We start from the raw sequence: 20,956 nt of genomic DNA on the forward strand, positions 1-20,956 counted from the left end.
ACAGCAGTTCCCATGATAGCACCCCCTTTGGTGTCTGCCATCTTAGATTTTTTGCCCAAGGGGTAGCATGGCAATTTTGGTCAAAACTTTTAATTTCTCTGAAACTCCTGCTATAGGATCATTGATCTCCAGAACGAGTCTGTAGCGCCTTAACCCTAAAACCAGCAAATGGACCATATGGTCCGTCGACATGTATACATGGTATTGGAAGTAAGAATAATTGTTAAAATGTCTTTAAAACTGTTTCTACAACTTAAACATCATTGTAAAGGAAATCTTAATTTAATTTGAAGTAGAAAAAGCTTTTAAAATACATCAGTTAGGCAGTTGTGTGCCACAGTTCAAAACACTCAATAGTCAGAGGAACATTGCACTTTCCACAGTAAATACGGCCACGGCTTCCACAGCCACAAGCACAGTAACCTCTTTGTTCTCTTTTCTTAGGCCAATGTTCTGCCTTGTCAAACCTTGGTCCTGGGAGTCCAGAGGGCCTCCTAACTTTCTTTCTTCCTGTAAATTTTCCACACAGAGAGACCACAAGCTCATCTCTGAACACCTTCTGCTTTCTTGAGTTATGATCTCCCCTGAGAAAACACTCACAAATCCATGCATTGACAATTGCCATGTCCAACATCTGCATAAACACAGGCATCCACCATTTACTAGACTTCCTAGAACATTTGTAATATGACAGATGTTGATCATTTGTATCCACTCCTCCCATGTACTTGCGGTAGTCCACCACGACTGAGGGACACTGCTTGATAACACCTTCCACATGACCTTTCTCTTTTCTCCTGACATCTTCTACCCCTGGCTTTGCCATAGTAGACAGCACATATACATCCTTTGTATCCTTCCACTTCAGTGCAAAAAATCTTTGTTCTTTCATCATCCACTTACTCTCCAGTTTTGAGTCTGGCCATGTGAAGTTGATGAGGAAACCCCACCCGGTTTGGTCTGGTCGTCCCAGTACAAAAGATTCCTTGCTCAAGAAGTGAACTGGCTAATGACAAACTTGTATAAAAGTTATCAAAGTACAGCTTCCAGGGAATACCCCTTGGAAGAGAAGTACAAAGATCAAGGACAACTTTCTCTCCAAGATTTGCTCCTGGATTATCAGTTTTTCCAGTATAAATTTTGAAGTGGAGAAGGTAGGCCCTAACTGAATCCACTAACTTCCAAACCTTGATACCCCATTTGGTAGGTTTATCTTTCATGTACTGTTTGAACCCAATTCTTCCCTTGAATGGAATCATTCCCTCATCTACACTGTTTTGCTGGTGTGGTGTCCAGTTGTCCTGAAAATTTCTGTTGAGAATATTCAAAACGTTTCGAATCTTATGAATTTTGTCATGACCTGGCTGGCCAGCAGGGATGGCAGAGCCATTGTCAGCACAATGTAAATTATGGAGCAATTCCTCGTACCTTTTCCTCGGGAAAACATGTTTTATGACATCAACTGAAAGAACTGTACTGTTTGACCAGTAATCATAAAGATCAGGTACTTGTTTCAAGCCCATCCAAATTGTTACTCCCAGAAATGCTCTTATTTCCTCAGCAGAAGTGTCAACCCAATGGACAGCTTCTTTCCCACGTGCATATCGGTTGGTTTCTGTAACCAAAACTTCTATCAAATCCGGTGTAAAAAAGCGATTAAATATATCTCCAGCATTTTGTTCATCGCCAACAACGAAGGTTGGGCCAAGATGTTTTCGAAAAGGAGGGAGGTCTTCCACTTCAAGTTCTTCATCTGACCACAACACAGCTCCGCTTTCATCATGTTCAACCAGTCGATCGATCAACTCTTGTTTTCTGCCTGTTTTTGAAAGATTTCTTCGACCCAACTCTTCTTTGAGTCGCTGAAGTGTCCACTCATGATAGTTTGATTCTTCTTCCTCATCCGTTTCCTCATTTTCAGGCTGCAGAAGTTCATCAAGCACATTTTCTTCATCACTTTCGTCACTATAGTAAACAGACGCCATTTTGATTCCGGATAGTTGAGGGTAACCTGTGAACTAGTTTCCCCAGTCTCCTGCATTCATTTCGTGACACAAGAGCTCTTGCAAGCCAAAATTTCGGAAAATTTTTAGGTCAATATAACTGTGTTTAATCTCAGTGCTGAAAAACCCTACAGGGGTATATTTCTTTAAAACCGTTTTTTTAAATATCTACCTCTTGGCTGCCAACAGTGAAAATTTCAAACAAAAATCTTAAAAACTGATTTTTTTACAATTTTTTGAAAATTCCTTGTAAAATGTCTCAAAAAAAACTTGGTGGTTTTAGGGTTAAAAGTGGTTTAGGGTTAGCTCCTCTGCAGAGAAAGCCGTTTTCTTGGAGGGCGTTTCAAAGTCAGGTCTGGGCTCTTCCGCTGCACTGGGCTCTTCCAAACATTTTCAAACCGCTGGGTTTGCAAATAAATATGAATGTGAAGCTTGCTTAAGGTTTGTCAAATTCCTCATTTTAAAAAAGAATTTTTTTTCATTCCCTATCCAGATTTGTTCTTGATGTAGTTTCTAAAGAAACTAGGTTGCCACTCTTTGGATTTGAGGATTGCTGTTAAGAAATAAAAAATCCCATCATCCTGTTTTATTCAAAGCTCCTGGTTCCTCATGAAAAATCACCAGGATTGTCTGGAGTAAAGATATTAAGGAAGATAGCACTAACACATGGGGTAACAGTCTTTACAGTTTTTTATGGTGTTTTGTGGACAAAATGATGACTCGATCTAATTCATTAGATGGTGAAGTTCACTAGAGCATGTTTTAAAAGCTTCATCCTGATTAACTTAAGATTACTTCTGTTTGTGTTCTTATATTGATTTCTCAACCCACCTCTTGCTACTGAGACAGAGTCATTTATCAGACGGTAGACTGAATGCTGAATACAGAATTCTCTGACAACCTTTCTCAGGGATGTCTCATCACCTTCGTCGCCAGTTACCCAGTACTTGGAAATGGTGGAGATTTTATGATTTGGTGGCTGATTTGTAGCCTAGAGATAGAGAAATGATCTACACCAAAAGATGGTGTGATATCATGGAAGAAGATAATGATTAGGGCCGGTTTATGCTTTCTGCCACTTCTGTCTCAATAGAATTTTACTTCCCCCTACTCCCAAAAAAGAAAAAAGAATAGTATGGTACCTAGACCAACTGGATTTAAGAAAAGCGAAGAATGACTTACAGAAACCAAGGCTAGGGAAAACTTGAAGGGAGTAGTAGGAAAAGGGGCTTTCTGTCACATTTTTCAAAATTGCTTGGAAAAACATGGCGTTTTTGAAAACTCAATTGCCTTGAAAACAGGGCAATTTAATGTGTCAAAACAACCATGTTTCAAGGCAATTTTGAAAAAATGATGTTATTCTCACTTGAAAAAGAACAGCGATGATTTTAAAGGAAAATGATTGTTGCAGTTTTTTCTTTGAAAAATCAAAGCAAAATTTAAGAAGTTTGAGATTACATTGATTTTCAAGACAATCTCAAAATGCATTTGAACCATCAGAGAAAAGTAATGACAATTTCTCAGAATTAATCTCAATAAACTCATGATCGCATTATCAATAAGTCACACTTTGAAGCTCTCTGTTGACAATGTTGAGCTGAGCATCGGAAAGAATGAAGATGTGACATTTAACGTTTCCTGAATCCGATCCTTTCCTGTTAATTGCAAGATGAACTCCATCTTTTGTATTCTTCAATCTCAATCCTGAGCCGTGAAGATCAAATTCTCTCGTGCTTCTAAGATCGATAAAGAGACAGAATCTGTCTCCAGCACAAAAGTCTGTTGCATTTATCGTGCTGTTCTCCTTCCCAAATCTTCTAAAGACTTCTTCCCACACATCTCTTGCCTGCATTCCTTGGCTGTAAATCTTATTTGGAATACCATCAACAGTCACCTTAACATCAGTGATGTTGAGATTAAACATCTTCTCACTATATCTTGTTCCTGCTGTATGTCTCGTAAAAGAGAAGAAGCCCCTTCATAGACCTCCTTGGAACATTGATACTCTCATTGATGATTGTGTCGGAACCTTTATATATTGAGATTGTCTTGATGAGTGATATGCTCATACATGAATCTCTGTCCATTTTTGTAGTTAGAAAGGGCTTCATCAGCGAGTTTTTGACTGTGAATGACTTCATACTCAAGCTGGATGTCAGTCAATTGATAAGAAAGTTTTGTTGGGTCGGATCCCTTCACAACACTACCAGCAGGTGCTAGCCTGAGCTTGAAGAGAAGCTCATCAGAAAGAGCTCTCGGAAAAAAGACTCCATGATCCTTCAAAATATCATGATTTTCCCATAAACTGCATTGAGCTTATTTCCCTATCAACGCTCGAAGTCTTGTTGTATCCTTCTGATTTTCGAAAGATCTTCAGACCGAATACCTTCTCTGAACATGTTTGCCCTCTCATTCTCAGTCAAGAGGAGGTCCTCCCAAAGCTTGAATAAATCATAACCATGAGTGTCTTGCACAATTTCTCCTGCAAACTTCAAAGTCAGTTGATCATCAAGAGCTCTTGCTACATTCACGAGGAAATTGTTTATGTGCCCACTGACTGTCAAGTGGAAGACGAGTGCGAGCGATCCAGGCACAAGTCCTACCCCATTAGTAATCTTTGGAACTTGAACCCTAAGGACACACGGTCAGCCTTGAGAGCGTTTGACATCTTTTTTTTTCAAAACATGGGCCAATTCTTTCACTGACTTCCATTTTTTACACAAGATATTTTAAAAAATGGCAGATTTTGGAGATACTGAGCCTCTGTTAGAACATAATGATGATAATGAAGAAGAAGAAGAAGACACAACGACAGCATTTCAACCAGACGAGAATCCAACTCCAGGGCCCTAAGGTGAAGAAATTCCAATGACAACAATGAACAGAGAACAAGAAAAGGGTTCAAAAACTGCTGGGACATCTTTTGTTGAAGGTGATATTTTTGGTTCACGAGTTTTAACTTCAAATGAGAATGCATGGTAATCACTTACTGTAATTTTTCCTGAGGCAAAAGCTTCAGAACTTGAGGTTTCTTATGGTAAGAGAGGAAGATTGCAACTGAAGATGTTTGGTCAAGGCAAGAAGACATCCTTTGTTTACTGAAGGAAGAGGCACAAATGAGCAGGGGTTGAATCCAAGTCTCTAAAAAGAAATTGAAAAATCACCTGGTCCAGAGCAAGAGGTTTTGATTGCTCAGAAAGACAAAGAGAAGTAGGAAAAGGGGGTTTCTGGCACATTTACAAAAATACCCTGAAAAACAGGGCAATTTTGAAAACTGATTTTTTTCATTTTTTATCTCATTAAAAAAAAAGAAAAATGTTTTTCAGGCAAAATGATTGACGAATTCTTTCTTTCAAAAATGAAAGAAAAATTGAAGATTTGATTCAGTGGGTTTCTGGCACAATTGCCTGAAAAACAGGGCAGTGTTGAAAGGTCTTTACAACACTCCATCCTCCCATAAAATGACTACACACATGTACTGTCAAACACATTTATTGAAGTAATGGAAAGTAAAAACCGAAAACATTACACTTTTTTCTGCAACTGGGTGAAAGCGATCCTATCAAAATAACACAGTAACAGTAAAATCCGAAAACATCATTTCTTCATCTGGGTGAGAGCGTTCCTATTTTGATATGACAAGTAAACATACTTCTCATCGTTAAAATGTTATTTTTTGTTTTTGTCCTTACACCCCTATAATCGCTTCATTTTCTCCGTAATCTTTTCCTCGACGATGTGACGAACGACTTTCTTCACCGCCGCGATGGCTTCTTTTGTTTTCCCCACATAGATGTGATCTCCATCCACCTCCGGCATTTTTTCTTTGAAACGGTCCTTCTCCAACGAGGCTAGCATTTTCCTCTCATCAATGTCATCCTCGCGTTTTAGTATATCTAGAAGCGTATCGAGTAAGTCGATGACTTGTTCTGGCTCCAGTTTTTAGACGTAGTTCTTTGCTGCCATTTTTGGGAAGAACTTGCTCTGACTGTGTAGGTACTTCGACTTGAAGGTAAAGAGGACGACTCGTGGTTTGACTCTCTCTGATATATACGCTTCTAACCAATCATAGACCGACACACATGCAACACCCATCTAGAATGTGATACCCCTTTGTTCCTGTGAAACTACTTTTACCAGTCTTTGATGAACCGCTGCGATTCCAGTGATTTTTTGAACCACTCTGGGGAATATTTTTCACATGTCAATGTCACCAGTTCACTCATGACCTCAGCATGGCTTAACATGGGATTACGGAACATCGCAAAGACTTCTGTCACATCGTCGATATAAAAATTATTTTTCCTTAAAAGTTCTCCCAATTGCTGAAATGTACCCCAATGTTCAAACATGTAGAGTTGCATGTGGCCGCCGATAGGATTTGGCCAGTCGTTGACTTCTCGCGCAATGTCATCAAATACTTTTTCACACGCATCCATGAATTGATATTTACTGGTAGGGTCTTTCATGTGGATGTCAGGGAATTTCTTTTCAAAGACGGCTTGTAAATACCGCAAGAAATAATACACTTTCATAGGATATCGCGTGGTAGAAATCAACTCGTAGCGTCTCTTTGGCGATAAAGGAGTGTTGAAATATCCCAATATGCCACATATGAGTTCACGAGGTCCACTTATTTTTTTAGTCGCATCCAAATCAAACAGGTACTTGTTTTGGTAAAGTAATTCACTATCGTTCAAAATTCTCACGTTGCTCATGATGATGTGACTGCTTTACTGGCTTGGCATGAAATGATGAATTTGTGTCTTTTGCTAGCTTTAAGGAATATCCATGGGTTTTTCATTCTCCACGATTCGTACAGGTAAATGACATCTCAGACAATAACTACAATAAAACGGTGTATAATGCCAACAGTTTGTACATTGGAACCATCTTTCTGCCAATCTTCCGGCAAAGGCTTTATTATTCCAAATGTATTGTTGCGGCATCATTCAATTTTTAGTAAAGCCAACTTTTCTGTAATGTCTTCAATCCACTTAGGTAAATATGCTTTTCTAAAGGCTCTGATATCGACTCTGTATTGCGCTTCTTTCCAAATCTCTTCTTTCCATAGACAAGTCTGACAATGGCCGCATTCACAAGCTAACTCTTTCTTAGAAGGCATCGCTAAAAATGATTCGAGTGAGTAGCAAACGTATAATTTATATCATTTTAGAATTTATGACAGCTTGTCAATCACTTTTTTGACACTTTTTTACGAGTATAACCTTCTACAAACATTTTAACGTTTCATTTCAATCACCATGTCTTACGAGAAAGATCTGTCTCTCACGCATTTAAGTGAAATACTTGAACAGAATCCTCAATGGTCCGGAACGGCAATGGATGAAATATTTGCATTAATCAACATGAAAGCAACTGAACAAGATCTTTGTCACATACGTCGACAAGTCTCCAAATATATTGACGAGATGGAAAGTTTTAATCTACAAACCGTAGAACATTCTACAAAAGATCAATTGTACAAGGACGTGATGACAGCGTTTCTTGCTTATGTCACTTATTTACAAGTCAAATATCGACCCAAGTGATATATTTACATACCTTGCGGGAATACTAGTCAAGGATGAATGCGGTCGATTCTTCATTTGCAACCACGTGACAAAAATACGTTACGTCATCGAAGTCGGCCATGTTGGACGATATGCAAATCATAAATTTACAAGCGAACATGGCGTCTTCAAGTGATACATTGGTTTTTTCGGAATATTTTTATACTTTAGATGGTCCTACTAGGGAAAGGTACAAGCAAAAAGCTAACTTAGTGGGTTTTGACCCTTTTGATTTAAGAAAAAGTGATTTGAGCGAAGATTTAGGGCTAATTCCTGGCGTCGAATACCCTGATATAGTGAACTATTTGATCCTTCAAACATCGTGGGCAACCAATTCTGAGATGAAGGCTTACAAGTCTTTGGATGCCTTTAATTTCTTCATTTCTGGATGGGTGAATACACTGATGATGAAGGAAGTTACTGAAACTACAGTTGTCGTATTAACAAGGGTAAGTTAAGGTTTGACTAAGTTATTCTATAGCTTCGGTTGTACAACAACAAATTACTGGTAGTTTATTATTGTAGGTACGTATGTTAAAAATACTGCTTCTAATTATTTTCAGGTAAATCACTCTCAAAGAGCGAGTGAAAAGCCATTAAAAGCCTGGATATTGGCAGAATACTCAGGAAAGGTTATTACAGCACATTGTGACTGTATGTCTGGAAAAAGTGAGTGCTGTTCTCACGTTGCTGCTATATTGTTTGCTTCAGAAGCTGCGTGTCGAATGCATTCATCAACAACCTGCACCCAAACCAAAAGTCAATGGCTGATGCCAGGTTATGTTAAAGAAATACCTTATGCAGCTATAGAGGAAATCGATTTCACCTCAGCAAAGAAAAAACACTCACAACTCCTTGAAGACAAAAAAGTACCAACAGCTCTACGAAACAGTGACGAAGTAGTTCAAAGACCACTAACCATAACGAGTTATGAAGAACAGTTGAACTTTTTTCAAAAGATTTCATTGTCCGACAGCAAGCCTGCCATCTTATCTCTAATATCCCCATACAATACCAAGTATATCCCTAAAGAAGCAGCTTTACCCCAACCATTGACCCACCTCTATGATGCAAATGCTACAGAACTAAACTATGATGAACTTCTTAGTAAGTGCATAGACATAAGCTTACAGATTTCAATAACAGATGAAGAAATAAAGGCTATTGAGGAGGGTACTAGAGAGCAGGCATCAACTAATGTATGGTACAAGCAGAGGGCAGGAAGGATAACAGCCTCAAACTTTAAATCTGCATGCCACACAAACATCAGCAGGCCCTCCCCAAGCCTTATTAAGAGAATTTGCTACCCAGAGTCTACTAAGTTTAGTAGTGCAGCAACAGCATGGGGCTGTAAAAATGAGACCAATGCCCGTAAGGCCTATTTAGAAAAAACGAACAGATGCCATGATGACTTTAGTATTTGTGATAGTGGACTGCAAATAAATAAGCAGTGGCCTCATATTGGAGCATCACCAGATGGATTGGTCAATTGCAAATGCTGTGGGCCAGGTGTTTGTGAAATTAAATGTCCGTACAGTGCTAAATATCTCAGCCCAACTGATCCACATGTAATAAGTGACAAAAACTATTGTCTGCAGAATGACAGTGATAGCATCTATCTTAATAGAACACATGCATATTACTACCAAGTACAATGCCAAATGTTCATTTGCAATGTGGAATATTGTGATTTCATCGTATGGACACCACATGGACTTTATGTTGAAAGGATAATGCCAGATGTGGAGTTTTGGAGTGCTTCTGTTGCCAAGGTAACAGAATTCTTTAAAATAGGTATTCTACCTGAGATTGTTGGAAAGCTTTATACCCGTCCCTCACTACCCTCAACACTCGTAGCACCTAGTCCTGATGATGATAGCGCAGAGTGGTGCATCTGCCAGCGATATATTGAAGACAGCACTCTAGTTGGATGCGATAATGATGATTGTAAAGTTAAATGGTTTCACCTTCAGTGTCTAAGACTAAAGAATCCCCCAAAAGGTAGATGGCTGTGTATGGACTGTCAAAAATTGGACTAGATGCAATAGTCATATATTTTTCGTACCAAATTAAGGCAGAGAATTACAAGTACAAAACAGTGTTTACTATGTTCATGATATCACTAGTAATAGAAAGAAGTCATTCAATCCATACCCATTTACGTCAATTGGAATATTGAGTACTGCACTGTATGTTCTGCCACATATAATAATAGAAAATTGACAGGGTGCTCACACCTAAGTACTAAATTGTGTTTACTAAATGGTGTTTAGTGATTTGCAAAGTTATAACCAATTTGTTTACATTGTTAAATCATGAAATAAACTGTTTATTTCACTGCTATATTGTTGTTAAAATATTGCTTTCTATTTACTGATATTTTTGAAAGGACTAGACCAACTATGTATTAAATACTTTGACTACTCAAAAGGCACAATTGAATCTGACAAGTTAGTCAGGGCACAACATAATTTTGCAATTCTATCAATGGATGCTTGCTTGCCACTTTTTGCTTTCAACAAGGTAATTGGCAGAATACTTTGTAAAATTGTATATTTACGCCGGGCAAGTCCGATCACTCTTTCCACATGTATCCGGACATTTGCTATTTTCCTGGTAGTTTCCACTTCAATGGCTGACAACTGTTTCTTTCCTCTGGTAAATGCTGGTATATGCAGTTTGGCTTGCTGTAAGGCAACACTATCTGCGATATCAAAACCTCTGTCTGCAAGCACAATGTCACCAGGAAGTAATTTCCTCAAGATTCCACAATTTTCTGTCAGGTATTTATCACTTACTCGACCACCCCATGCTTTAGATATAAATGATATAGAGCCTTGGGGAGTAATACCTATTAAAAATTTTACAGTGTTGTGGTGTTTATAATTTGACCATGTCATTGCTCGAGCAATCAAGCTAGATGGTCTTTCAATAAACACCTCAAAACAATCAATAATCACTGACACCTTGTTCCCGAAGTTTTTTTGAAAGACTGATGGCATTGTGGCTCTAAGTTGATCTCTGTCAGGCCAATGTATAAGAAAACCAAGACGGTCAGACAACACTTCACTCCAACGATCAAAAATGCGCCCTGCAGTGGAAGAGGCTATCTGAAATCTATAAGCCAGATCTTGTAGTGGGACATTAAGCCTTACTCTTATAAGAACAAGCAACAGCTCTTGAAATGGTGTCAATGCATTAGTACTCGTTGACTTGATATATGGTAGAACTAAATGATATACTTGAATTAACATAAAAAAGTTTGGAAGACCAGTGTAAAATTGGGTTTTCTCGTTGTTATTTTGAAATGTTTCCATGTTAAGCTGAGCATCAAGGAGCTTTTGCTTGAGCTCAGAAAGCTCACACTGTAGGTTGCGAGTGTACTCGTCTTTATTGTGTAGGTCAATAATTGTCTCTGTGGTCTGCACAGATGCTTCTAGTGTAGCAACATGAAACTGACATCCCTTGTCTAAATCAGAGTCTTGACTAACATACTCTGTAATATTAAATAAGAAATGTTAGAATAAGAATTCATATACAGAAAATATTGACATCCAGTTATATACCCACTCCAACAAGCTATAGAAAAATGGTTTTTAAGAACAAATTCTACTGGAAATATTAATAGTGAACCATATTAATAACATATGACTTTAAATATAAATACCTTGGAGTGGAATATCATGAAAGTAGTTGTCAAAGTCGTGAGAGCTCGCTGAACTTGTGTCAGTTGACTCAGTTGTCACCTCAGACTTCTTCTTAGCCCGCTTGTTCTTGACCGGTTGGATCGATATTTTTGCCCTTTTCTCAGCTCTTGATCCTCGGGATGTGGCAGCAGCAGGGTCCTTTATGTTTGAATGTCCCATATTTACTGTAGGAGCCCAATCCACATTATTTTTATCGTAAAGATCCGATGGCTTTCCTAAACAAACACATGTGATTTGATGTTTACAGTGTTTCGCGCGAAATATTTTACCCGAGTTTTTTGTTACTTTAATAGCTAAACAAAGCCCAGAACTTCTACAGGAATATCTGACTTACCTGAAACAAAATGTGCGCTACAAACTCGGGTTGTTTCGGCTTTTTTCTCGGTCAGATCTTTGTCAGATCGGTGAATATTCTTGAACCATCGTTTCCTTCTTTCAGTGCTTAATCGTTCTGTTTCTTCACCATTATGACTTATAATTTTCGGAATTCGAAAAAAAGTGTATTTTCCTTTGTCGCGAACATTGTTGTGGCCACAACCAACTACAGCACATAGAGTTGGCATGGCAAACTTAGATAACTTACATATTCACTACTGTGACCGTGCCCTAAAACACGCTTACATATCGTCCAACATGGCCGACTTCCGGTTTTCTTAATTATGCGTGACGTAACGTGCAAATGAAGAATAGAAGACATTACGTTGTGGATAATCCCAATGCAGCTGTGATCGAACTAGAAAGTATTTTGGATATTATTTCTTTTGCCGATAAGGAATCTTTGAGAAGAATGATGCGACATGCTAAAGCTTATATGACTCCGCATAATTACGATCATAGAATAAGAGATTCCAAAGAGACTGCAGCTAATGAAGCATTTAAACATGATGACACCTTTCAACAACACAGGAACCAAATCATGAACTCCATTTATAATTACACAGAACATTTATTAAATCAATGTAAACATTAGTGAAGCGCATGGTCAAATAATAAATGTTTTGATTTTTAAAAATTGACTTCATTGTGTCTGTAATTAATCCCTCCGCCATCTTGGATTTCTTTGTTGTCTTTGTTTCCGGCGCCATCTTGGATTTCTTTGTAACCGTTATTTTTTCAAATTTATTTAACCCTAACCTTTTATACCTACGCTACCAAACCCTAACCCTAAACCCTAACCCCTAAAACCTAACCCTAATCCCTAACCCTAACCCTGACCTCAACCTCTTACACCTACGCCATATGAATACATTATCTCCTGGCCGAGTCACTCGGACCCAGGCTCTGCGGGATTCTGCAGGAAGGCGCCCTAGACTACTTACGTCAGAGTCATCATCTCGCTTATCACATCTGAATGACTTCTCAAGGGATTGCAAAATGAAGCAAACACCTCGGTCACAGCATCCACGTAAAAATTATTCCACCTTAGGCGTGCACCCAAATCCTCCAAGGCTTCCCAATGTTTAAACATAATCTTGCAGATGCCCTCCTATTGGATTTGACCATTCATTGACTTCTCTGACCGTCTCATCTTCTTATTCCTCGCAGGCTTTTCTAAACCTTTGTTTAGATATCGCGTCGTTGGGATCCATCATTATAGGTACTTTCTTTTCAAAGACAGCTTGTAAATATCAAAGAAAATAATGTGCCTCCATGTAATGAAACGTCGCAGAGATGATTTCATGGCATCTCTTTAGGCAGATGGGAACGTTGGCATACCCCAAAATGTTTCGTATGATTTCTCTTGGACCACACAGTTTTTTAGGCGCACACAAATCAAACATTTTTATTTTGATACAATAATTCACAATCCTTTAAAATGCTTACGTCGGTCGTGATGTGTTCGCTTTACTGTCCTTGCTACGACCTGTTCTCAAACTCTCTATTCCTAGAGTTTTTAGGGAATATCCATCAGTCATTCAGTCGACGTAAAGGGCATTGACATGTCACGCTATGAATTAGATTATAAGGTGTATAATGCCAACATGATGTACATTGGAACCATACTTTTTCTGGTTTATACACACTCGTTTTACCCCAAGTGACCTATTTAGGCACCTTTCAAGTCGACTAGCGCTATGTTCTTTGTGACTTTTTGTATCCACTTTGGTATATACACTGCTCTCAATCCTTTTTGCTGTGTTTCCCTTCTATTTTGTCCTCTAATAGATATGATTCACATCGACCACATTCGTAAGACAAGTCGTGAAAGGAAGGCATAATTGCACTGAACCACGTGGAATTTAAGTGATAGATTTATATACGGTTTTTTATGAAAGCTTGTCAATCAAAACTAGACAGACATACGTTCAAACACATTTATTACTAAAAGATATTAAACACACATTAATTTTAAAAAAGTTAATTTTACGCGATGCAACGGTTCAACCTCTGATCCTTCACACAGGTAGCTTCTTTTCTCCTAATTCTTTCTACTTCTCTTAGTACCTTTCCACGGTTTCTTTCCTCTTTAAAGTCCTCGTATCTCATTCTTCTTTCTTCTCCTTCATTCTCTAACGCCACAATCTTCACTCCCAGTACCATCCTTTCTGCTTCTTCTCGTGCTTTTCTAACCTTCTTTCTTTATGTGCGGTATTGACATGAACTTTAGGCTTTAAGGAAACGTTCCATTTGCCACATGCAATCTATATCCCTTTACCTCCCATTCTTTAAGCCTAAGTTCTCCCTTCATCTTTGCCAACTCCTCTCTGCATTCCTCACTTGAGTAATCCATTGCGACAAATACAACGGTGAGGGGGACGCTACGAACGTTCCTTTGATGCGAAACACCACGTGGAAACGCTTCCGTTTTTATTTTAGAAAAACACTGACATCGACTAAAGAATGCCGACCTTTGATTCTCTCATGATGTTTCAAATCCCACTGCCTACTCTCTGTATAGAGTATGTCCATTGCTGCATCCCATTTGTTAGACTTGTTGAACGGTACCCTTTTTTACTTTGTGGTTTTTCTTCACACCTTAACCAGTGAATTTTTTGAAGCAGCCATGTATTTTAACAAAGAAGGGGATGTGGTACACCAGAGTGTGCACATGTAAGGAGTTACCCAAGGTCTGGTATACCCAGGCCTCATTCCCTTTAATGAGCAAAATAGCTCAACCCATTCTTAGACCTGTACAAAAATGGCATTTGCAGCAGTTTTGGACAAATGAAATCAGAGATCTGATTATATAAACACTCAAAATCAGTCCTGGTTTGCTCCACTGTTTCACAAGTATCAGGATAGAGAACTTCACTTAATTTGAGGGAACTCCATTCAGTAGTTTCTTTTGAGAACCAAGAAGACGACTAAACTCTTTTACTTGGCTTTCTTACCCATCAGCATTTTTTTCGTTCCATATCGAAAATGAAATGCCCAAAGAATTAATCGCTTTAACAAGTTTTGAAAGATTGATTCCTTTTGTTTGTTCCCTAGGTTTTGAGAAATCTTCCACAGCATCCCTCTGTAACACGTGTCCATAACATTTTGTAGCAATTTGTCTGCAATGTAGGCAGCCATAGACAGTCTCCACTCTGGCTCTTTTTTTGTGTGTACCCATTGAGAACTCAGATCATCTCCCTCTTTTCAATTTTCCACATTTGACCACGTTTACAGACTCATGGCCTGATGCACAAAGAGATATGGAACTGGGTGACAAATAAGGGCAGCCATAGTTTGCGTGATGTGTATGTTCCACAAAGGGATTTGACCAGTTTAGAAGTAAATGACTTCTGGTCCATCCTAGGGGCTACATCCTCCTCCACAGGGCCACTGTTCCAACTCAGATAACACTGCTGATGCATAATAAATGAATTGAGTCTGCAAACATCTAAAAGATGGAAAAATATGCACATCCACCATTTCTTTGATTTGCGATCAATGGCATATGTTTTCTTTAGTTGATCATTTTTGTCGATAGCACCCATATTCTTGTTGTAATCCTTTACAACAGTGGGAGCAGTTATTGCAACAACTGATCCACCTTGTTTCTTTCTTGACACATTATCCTGTCCCATAGAAGAATGCACATTTGACAGAAAGGAAACATCTTTTGTGTCCTTCCAGACAGTTTCTGTTATCCCTTCAGTAGTTGTGGAGTGATAGTCTCCCTGTTTCATTGTCTTGAGCAAAGATTTATCTGTGAGGCATTTTGGATATCCCAATCTATTTGAAGGTAGAGTTCCCACAGTGTAAGTTCCAAAGCCTTTCAGTGTTTTGCAAAGGGCAATGCTGGTAAAAAAGTTGTCCATGTAGATCACATGACCACAGTTATCCAGGGTGGCATGGCAAAGATCACAAACCACACGAGAAGACTAACCTTGCTCTGCAGTGCCCTTTTCTTTACCCGCATAAAGTTGAAAGTCCCATAAATGTGCACAACAAGAACAACCAATGCACCATAGTTTCGATCCCCGCTTTTTGGGTTTCATTGGCATGTACTGCTTGACTGGATTACGGCCCTTTCCCTTGACCACAGCTTCATCCACGCTTACATTTTGCCCCAAGCTGTAGTTAGTTTGAAATGATTGTTTCAAAATTGTCACCATAGGGCGTATTTTGTAGAGTTTATCATAGTCCTGATGATTTCTGTCAACAGATTTTTCATTGTCTGCAAGATGGATGTTTGAAAGCAAGGCCCAAAATCTATCTCGAGTAAAAAAGTGGGCAAATGCTGGACTGGCAACCACCCAGTCTGAGCTCCAAATATCATCAAGCTGACTATTTTTATTTATTGAAGTTCCAAATAGAAATCCAATAAAACACCTGATTTCCTCCTGGGTAGTGTCTACCCAATTATTCACATTGGCCTGTCTAGCATACCTGTTTGTTTTAGTGACAAGTAGGTCCCAAAGCTCATCCGTAAACAGTTGATCAAAGAAGACAACAGGCTCTGAATCCACATCAAAGCTGTGTACAGGTCCATGTTGTGGTCCTGAAAATTCTGGGTAGGCAACATTCACAACTTCATCCAAATCTCCCCAGTTAATTTCTGGAACTGTTTGGCGTTTTCCTGAACTTCTATTTCGATTTTGTGTTGGAACACGAATTTCAGAAGTGGAATGCATCTCCTCATTGCCAAAATCACGTTGCAAGTTTTGATTCTGAACATCTTCAGCCTCGTGTGGGTCAGAAATTTCTTCATTGCTATCCTCATCCCAGCTATGAATTGAATCATCGCTATCATCAGGAGCATCGAAGATAATACCATGAATTTCGTCAAGACTTGTGTACCTGGCGGCCATTTTTAAATCCCCAGAAAAACAAATTTAAAAGTTGCCTTGGAAAAGTTTAAAAAAGCACGATGAAAAGTAGGAAATTCGCTTCAAATCGCCGCCACATTGAAACACAGTGTTTATGGAGAATTTGATGGGGGTCTGGGTACTAAAAGAGCCCTGATGGGCCTTTTAGGGTCTTAAACGTACACCTTATTTGGGAGCGCGCTTATATGCGTGCTTTGGGGTGAAAAGGTTAAGATTAACATAAACAGTTTTATTTTATATACACCCTTCAATTACTACATATTTGTTGTTGTAAAATTTGCAATGATTTTAGCAAATAAAACAATATTTAAAAAATGATGTCTAAAAGTATGTATCATCAAATCTATTACTTCATGAAAAACTATTTTAATTTTACAACAAAGTCTTAGAATTTAAAGACCACCATCAACAAGTGCAGGAATCATATGAGTTGTATAAAATTTTTGACATGAAAGAAGATTTGGTTCCCAAGTGCAGTCTCTCTGGATTGCCAACACAACAGTTTCCATTGTTGTCCAAACCACAAAGTAACAGATTTGCTTCCCAGTTATAAACAGCTGACCCTGGACTTGATGCCAGTAGTGGCGGGATTGTTTAAACAATAGCCAGCATCTCCCTTTTCTTTTAAACAGAACTTAGGGTCTTTAACAGCCTCCTCGACTGTTGAATTGCGATGTGTGTAAGAGCATTTGACTTCCGTGAGCGCATTGTCATCAACAAGTCCATCTGGTGATGCACCCAAAACACCAGACTTGTGTAGCCAAAGGCGACAATCCTTTACTAATTTTATTGTTAATTTGGTGAAGGCCTTTATTCCCTCTTTCTTGTTGATGACACCCCATCGAACAGCCTGCACTCGAGAGGTGTCATATTCTCCAAGAGCCCACTTGATAGGGGAGGGACTGATTCTTTTTGCTTAAAGAACTGGACCAAAATTGCTAGCAGTGAAACGTCCATTTCTCACCACATGCCACTCTCCACATTCATGTTGCTCTTGCGTGATCTCACAGACTGATTTCACTTGCTGATCGCTCACTTTTAATTTTTCCAACAAGAAATTTGAATCAAGTCCACTTCCAACAAACTCTCTCGTTAAAATGATTTCTTCGACTATAGAGATTGGGAGAAGGTTTTCTTTGTCAGGGCTCAAAAGCCATAACATTCCTGTGAACTCACCTTATCTCTTCAGCTTGTTCCGCAGTCATTCTCTGTCCTCATCTGTAGTTGTTGGTTTTAGGACTTTGGTTTCTTTGGGTGGATACAGATCTTGTACCGTTTTCACCACCTCCGGTGCCTTTTCGTTTGTTCCACTGACATTCGATGTCGGTTCTGCTTAAGTTGTTGAAGCCACGAAGGAACAGAGCTACACTTTGAACTGCCACAAGGGCACTCGCATTCTGTCGCATGTATTTTGTTTCTTTGAAGATGTATCTGCGAAGGAAAGAGAAAAAGAAGTATAAGCTTACTTTTCAAGATTTCCTAAACGAAGATTCGAAATCGCTAAATTAAAATAAGTTTTGGTTTGGCGATGTTAACCGACAGACATCGAGCAATAGAAATTTTACACTTACCGTGACGTTATACGTCATACTTTTCATGCTTGCTTGTACTGACCCTCTAATAATTCCATCACAATAGCAAAAAGATAGAATGTGTCCAGATTGGTAATGGTTTTCGCCATGGTTTAAAGATTTAGGCTCATCTGAGAAGTATTTTGCAAAATATGTTATCAACAATGCCGCCATGTTAAACACATGTCAATTTGTTTAGGTCCAGCAGAAAAGCAACCGTGTAAACATGATGTCAGGGCTTCAACGCTCTATAACAGCTACATCATTACTTTGCCGCTGCAATGCTTTTTTCACTGACTCAGTAAGATGAGCACAAAGGAGACCCAAACCAACAGGAATTGCTCACCAGTGGGGTTTCTTGGCATGCAGGTACAAATCCACTCCTTCACGCCTATAACGAAAGAAACCTTAGGAAGTTCACTGGCAAGTGTACTACTTAGTTCTAGGGCATTACTAGCGGTGAAGTACATAAGCGTACATCAGAATCTGGCATCGTTCTATAACTATAGGCAGATCATTGACAAAGAGGACAAAGAGTAAAGGGCCAAGAAATGACCCTTGCGGGACACCCAAGAGATCACTTTACCAAAACTTCAGAGATCACTTTACCAAAACTTATGAGTTGTTTTCGGTCTGTCAGATAGTTTCAGAAGCAGTCTAACTCAACGCCCTTAACTCCATATGGCTGTAGGTTGCTGATAAGTATTCCATGATCAACAGAGTCAAATGCCTTGCACAAATCAATAAATACCGCCCCACTCAGCAATCGCTGGTCCATACCACACCAAATGTTGTCTGAAAAAGCAATAGCGGCAAATTCAGTGGAATGGTTCCTTCTAAAGCTACACTGGAAAGGGCTGAGCAGGTTATGTTTGCTTAGAAAGCTGTGTGATTGGTGTTGTACAACCCTCCCCAGCACTTTGGACATGATTGGTAAAGCCAAAATTGGACGGTAATTTTCCATATTGGTAGGCATTCCTTTCTTATACAGTGGGGTTACTTTTGTGGACCTCAACTCACTCCGTACTGTTCCCTATGATAATGATTCATTTACACTTTGAGTCAGCGGCTTGGCAACAACCACCGCAGCATCCTTCAACATATGCGGAGATATTGTCAAGACCACTAGCCTTGCTTGCTTTAACCCTTTCGCTGCGGGCCATTTTTTCACCCCTGTGCGGGCCTAAAATTGGGATTTTCGCAAACTTTTTTTTAAAATTAAATTATCATGTTTTTAAACGATTCTTAGCTTCAGAAATCAGTTTTTTTGATAAAAACTAGCTATTATTTACATTATTTATAGATTTTGTCAATAAAAAATGTCACTTAATAATGATATTCAGTGTGGTAGATATTCTGATATGGTATGATATTCTGTGTGATACGTAGTCGTCATTTTCGCCTTCCTCATCTCCTGAATCATCCCAGACTCTTTCCAAAACATCATTGACTGTTAATCTACTCATAACTGGCGGATGAATGAAAGATACACTTGCAAAACGCTCCAAAATACACTCGTGAAAAAACCAAGATGGCGGCTAGCAGACGGCTAGCATCGAAAAAATAACACTGGGCACAAATCATAGGTTTAAAGGTCATATATCTCTCACCAAATGTATTCTTCGTTACCAGGCCCTTAGAAGTCTTGTTATATGGGGTCTAATTGTTTTTACGATGTGCGTAAGTTTTCATATAAAGGCTATACTTGAGGACGTACTGAGTACGTCCTTGTAGCATATGTGTAATCTGAGACAGGACGTACTGAGTACGTCCTTGTAGCAGTGAAAGGGTTAAGACCTTGAAGTATCTTAACAATTGACAACTCAGTTACCAAATCAAATTTAAAATTGGGTATTGATCCATTAACTCTTGAATCAACGCCTCTTTTTTAAAAAGAAACACTACCGAGAGCCTGCCTAAGGCATACAGCGGCTTGAAACCATTAGCAATTTTCTTTCCATTACTGGCTTCACTACAAAGCACACTGTCAATGCTGATATATTTGAAACCACCATGGCTTTTCTTCTCGGAATGATCTTCTTCAAAGTTCTCCAGAAGGCTTTGGTGTCATCTTTATTGTTTTCAATTAACTTCTTGTTGTATGTTTGTTTTGCCCACTTTACTAAGTTCGTCACACGATTTCATTTAGATTTAAACACAAGCCAGTCTTCGTCATGGGATGATATACTCACTTTTTCAAAGAGGTAATCACACTGACAAATGTCTTTCTTTGTTTGGCCAGTCATCCATAGACAAGACACTTGCTTCTGGGTAAGCAAGGCACGATGATCAGCTACCTTCAGGAATGCAGAGTTAAAACTGAGTTTGTGCCATTGTTCTTGTGCTGTTGATTGCGCTTTCAGTTGTGGACCTTTTTGCTGATTATAGGCTCCAAATTTGTCGTAGATATAATGCCCTTGGCATTTGAAGAAGAAAGGGCCCGGTGCGTGGGACATAAACGTTGAGTGATGTTTCCCCGGGCCTGGAAGCGAAATTTGTAAGCCCCTGTCCAGGGGGAGTTGGAGACGGTGTTTCTGGGGGGGTAGGTTGGGTGGGAGAGTCATCTCCCATGCTGTCAGTGGCTGTCAGCAAAGCAGATGTTGTGGAGTGTTTAGCTGGGACACTTTCGTCATCGCTTTTCGACGGAGCACCAGCGCCCCGTTTACGGGTTAAGGAGGCAGTTTGCGGTTCTTTGTCTGGGAATAGACCGGGGGCTGTAGAGCTCCAGTCACCAATCTGTTCGGCCTAAATGTTGGCCTCGGGTGAATCGGCTGGAAGGCCTGGATTCTCATCGTTTGTGGGCGGAGGGGGAGTGGGTGGTTGGCGCCTTTTAGGGTAGTCTTT

At 39.3% G+C, this 20,956-nt stretch overlaps 2 protein-coding genes and 1 long non-coding RNA gene across 3 annotated transcripts; 1 reads left to right on the forward strand and 2 right to left on the reverse strand.

Annotated features, from left to right (window-relative positions):
• Positions 1-263: 263 nt before the first annotated feature.
• Positions 264-1,590, reverse strand: LOC148719272 (uncharacterized). The gene is made up of 2 exons (XR_015993601.1): positions 1,464-1,590; positions 264-302 (listed from the first exon to the last, which is right to left on the reverse strand). It is a non-coding gene; the product is annotated as an uncharacterized LOC148719272 (long non-coding RNA).
• Positions 1,591-2,719: 1,129 nt separating this feature from the next.
• Positions 2,720-9,919, forward strand: LOC148719273 (uncharacterized). The gene is made up of 2 exons (XM_022954157.2): positions 2,720-8,025; positions 8,140-9,919. The coding sequence occupies exons 1-2, from the start codon at positions 7,657-7,659 to the stop codon at positions 9,613-9,615; spliced, it is 1,845 nt and encodes a 614-aa protein (XP_022809892.2). The 5' UTR covers positions 2,720-7,656; the 3' UTR covers positions 9,616-9,919.
• On the reverse strand, positions 9,612-11,846 carry LOC148719274 (uncharacterized). Its single transcript, XM_088739892.1, has 3 exons — positions 11,618-11,846; positions 11,244-11,498; positions 9,612-11,072 (listed from the first exon to the last, which is right to left on the reverse strand). Exons 1-3 carry the CDS (start codon positions 11,844-11,846, stop codon positions 9,997-9,999), a joined length of 1,560 nt encoding a protein of 519 aa, XP_088596018.1. The 3' UTR covers positions 9,612-9,996.
• Between the last annotated feature and the right edge of the window lie 9,110 nt (positions 11,847-20,956).

Source organism: Stylophora pistillata, chromosome 12, assembly GCF_964205215.1.
Source record: "Stylophora pistillata chromosome 12, jaStyPist1.2, whole genome shotgun sequence".
In the NCBI taxonomy this organism is placed as follows: Eukaryota; Metazoa; Cnidaria; class Anthozoa; order Scleractinia; family Pocilloporidae; genus Stylophora; species Stylophora pistillata.

What these genes read in the sequence shown, in the direction of transcription:
- LOC148719273 (XM_022954157.2), top strand. Translation starts at nt 7,657, where the DNA reads ATGTTGGACGATATGCAAATCATAAATTTACAAGCGAACATGGCGTCT. An exon ending in CAGTTGTCGTATTAACAAGG is followed by an intron (nt 8,026 to 8,139) that starts GTAAGTTAAGGT and finishes AATTATTTTCAG; the next exon opens with GTAAATCACTCTCAAAGAGC.
- LOC148719274 (XM_088739892.1), bottom strand. Translation starts at nt 11,846, where the DNA reads ATGCCAACTCTATGTGCTGTAGTTGGTTGTGGCCACAACAATGTTCGC. An exon ending in TAGCGCACATTTTGTTTCAG is followed by an intron (nt 11,499 to 11,617) that starts GTAAGTCAGATA and finishes GTGTTTGTTTAG; the next exon opens with GAAAGCCATCGGATCTTTAC. An exon ending in TCATGATATTCCACTCCAAG is followed by an intron (nt 11,073 to 11,243) that starts GTATTTATATTT and finishes TTAATATTACAG; the next exon opens with AGTATGTTAGTCAAGACTCT.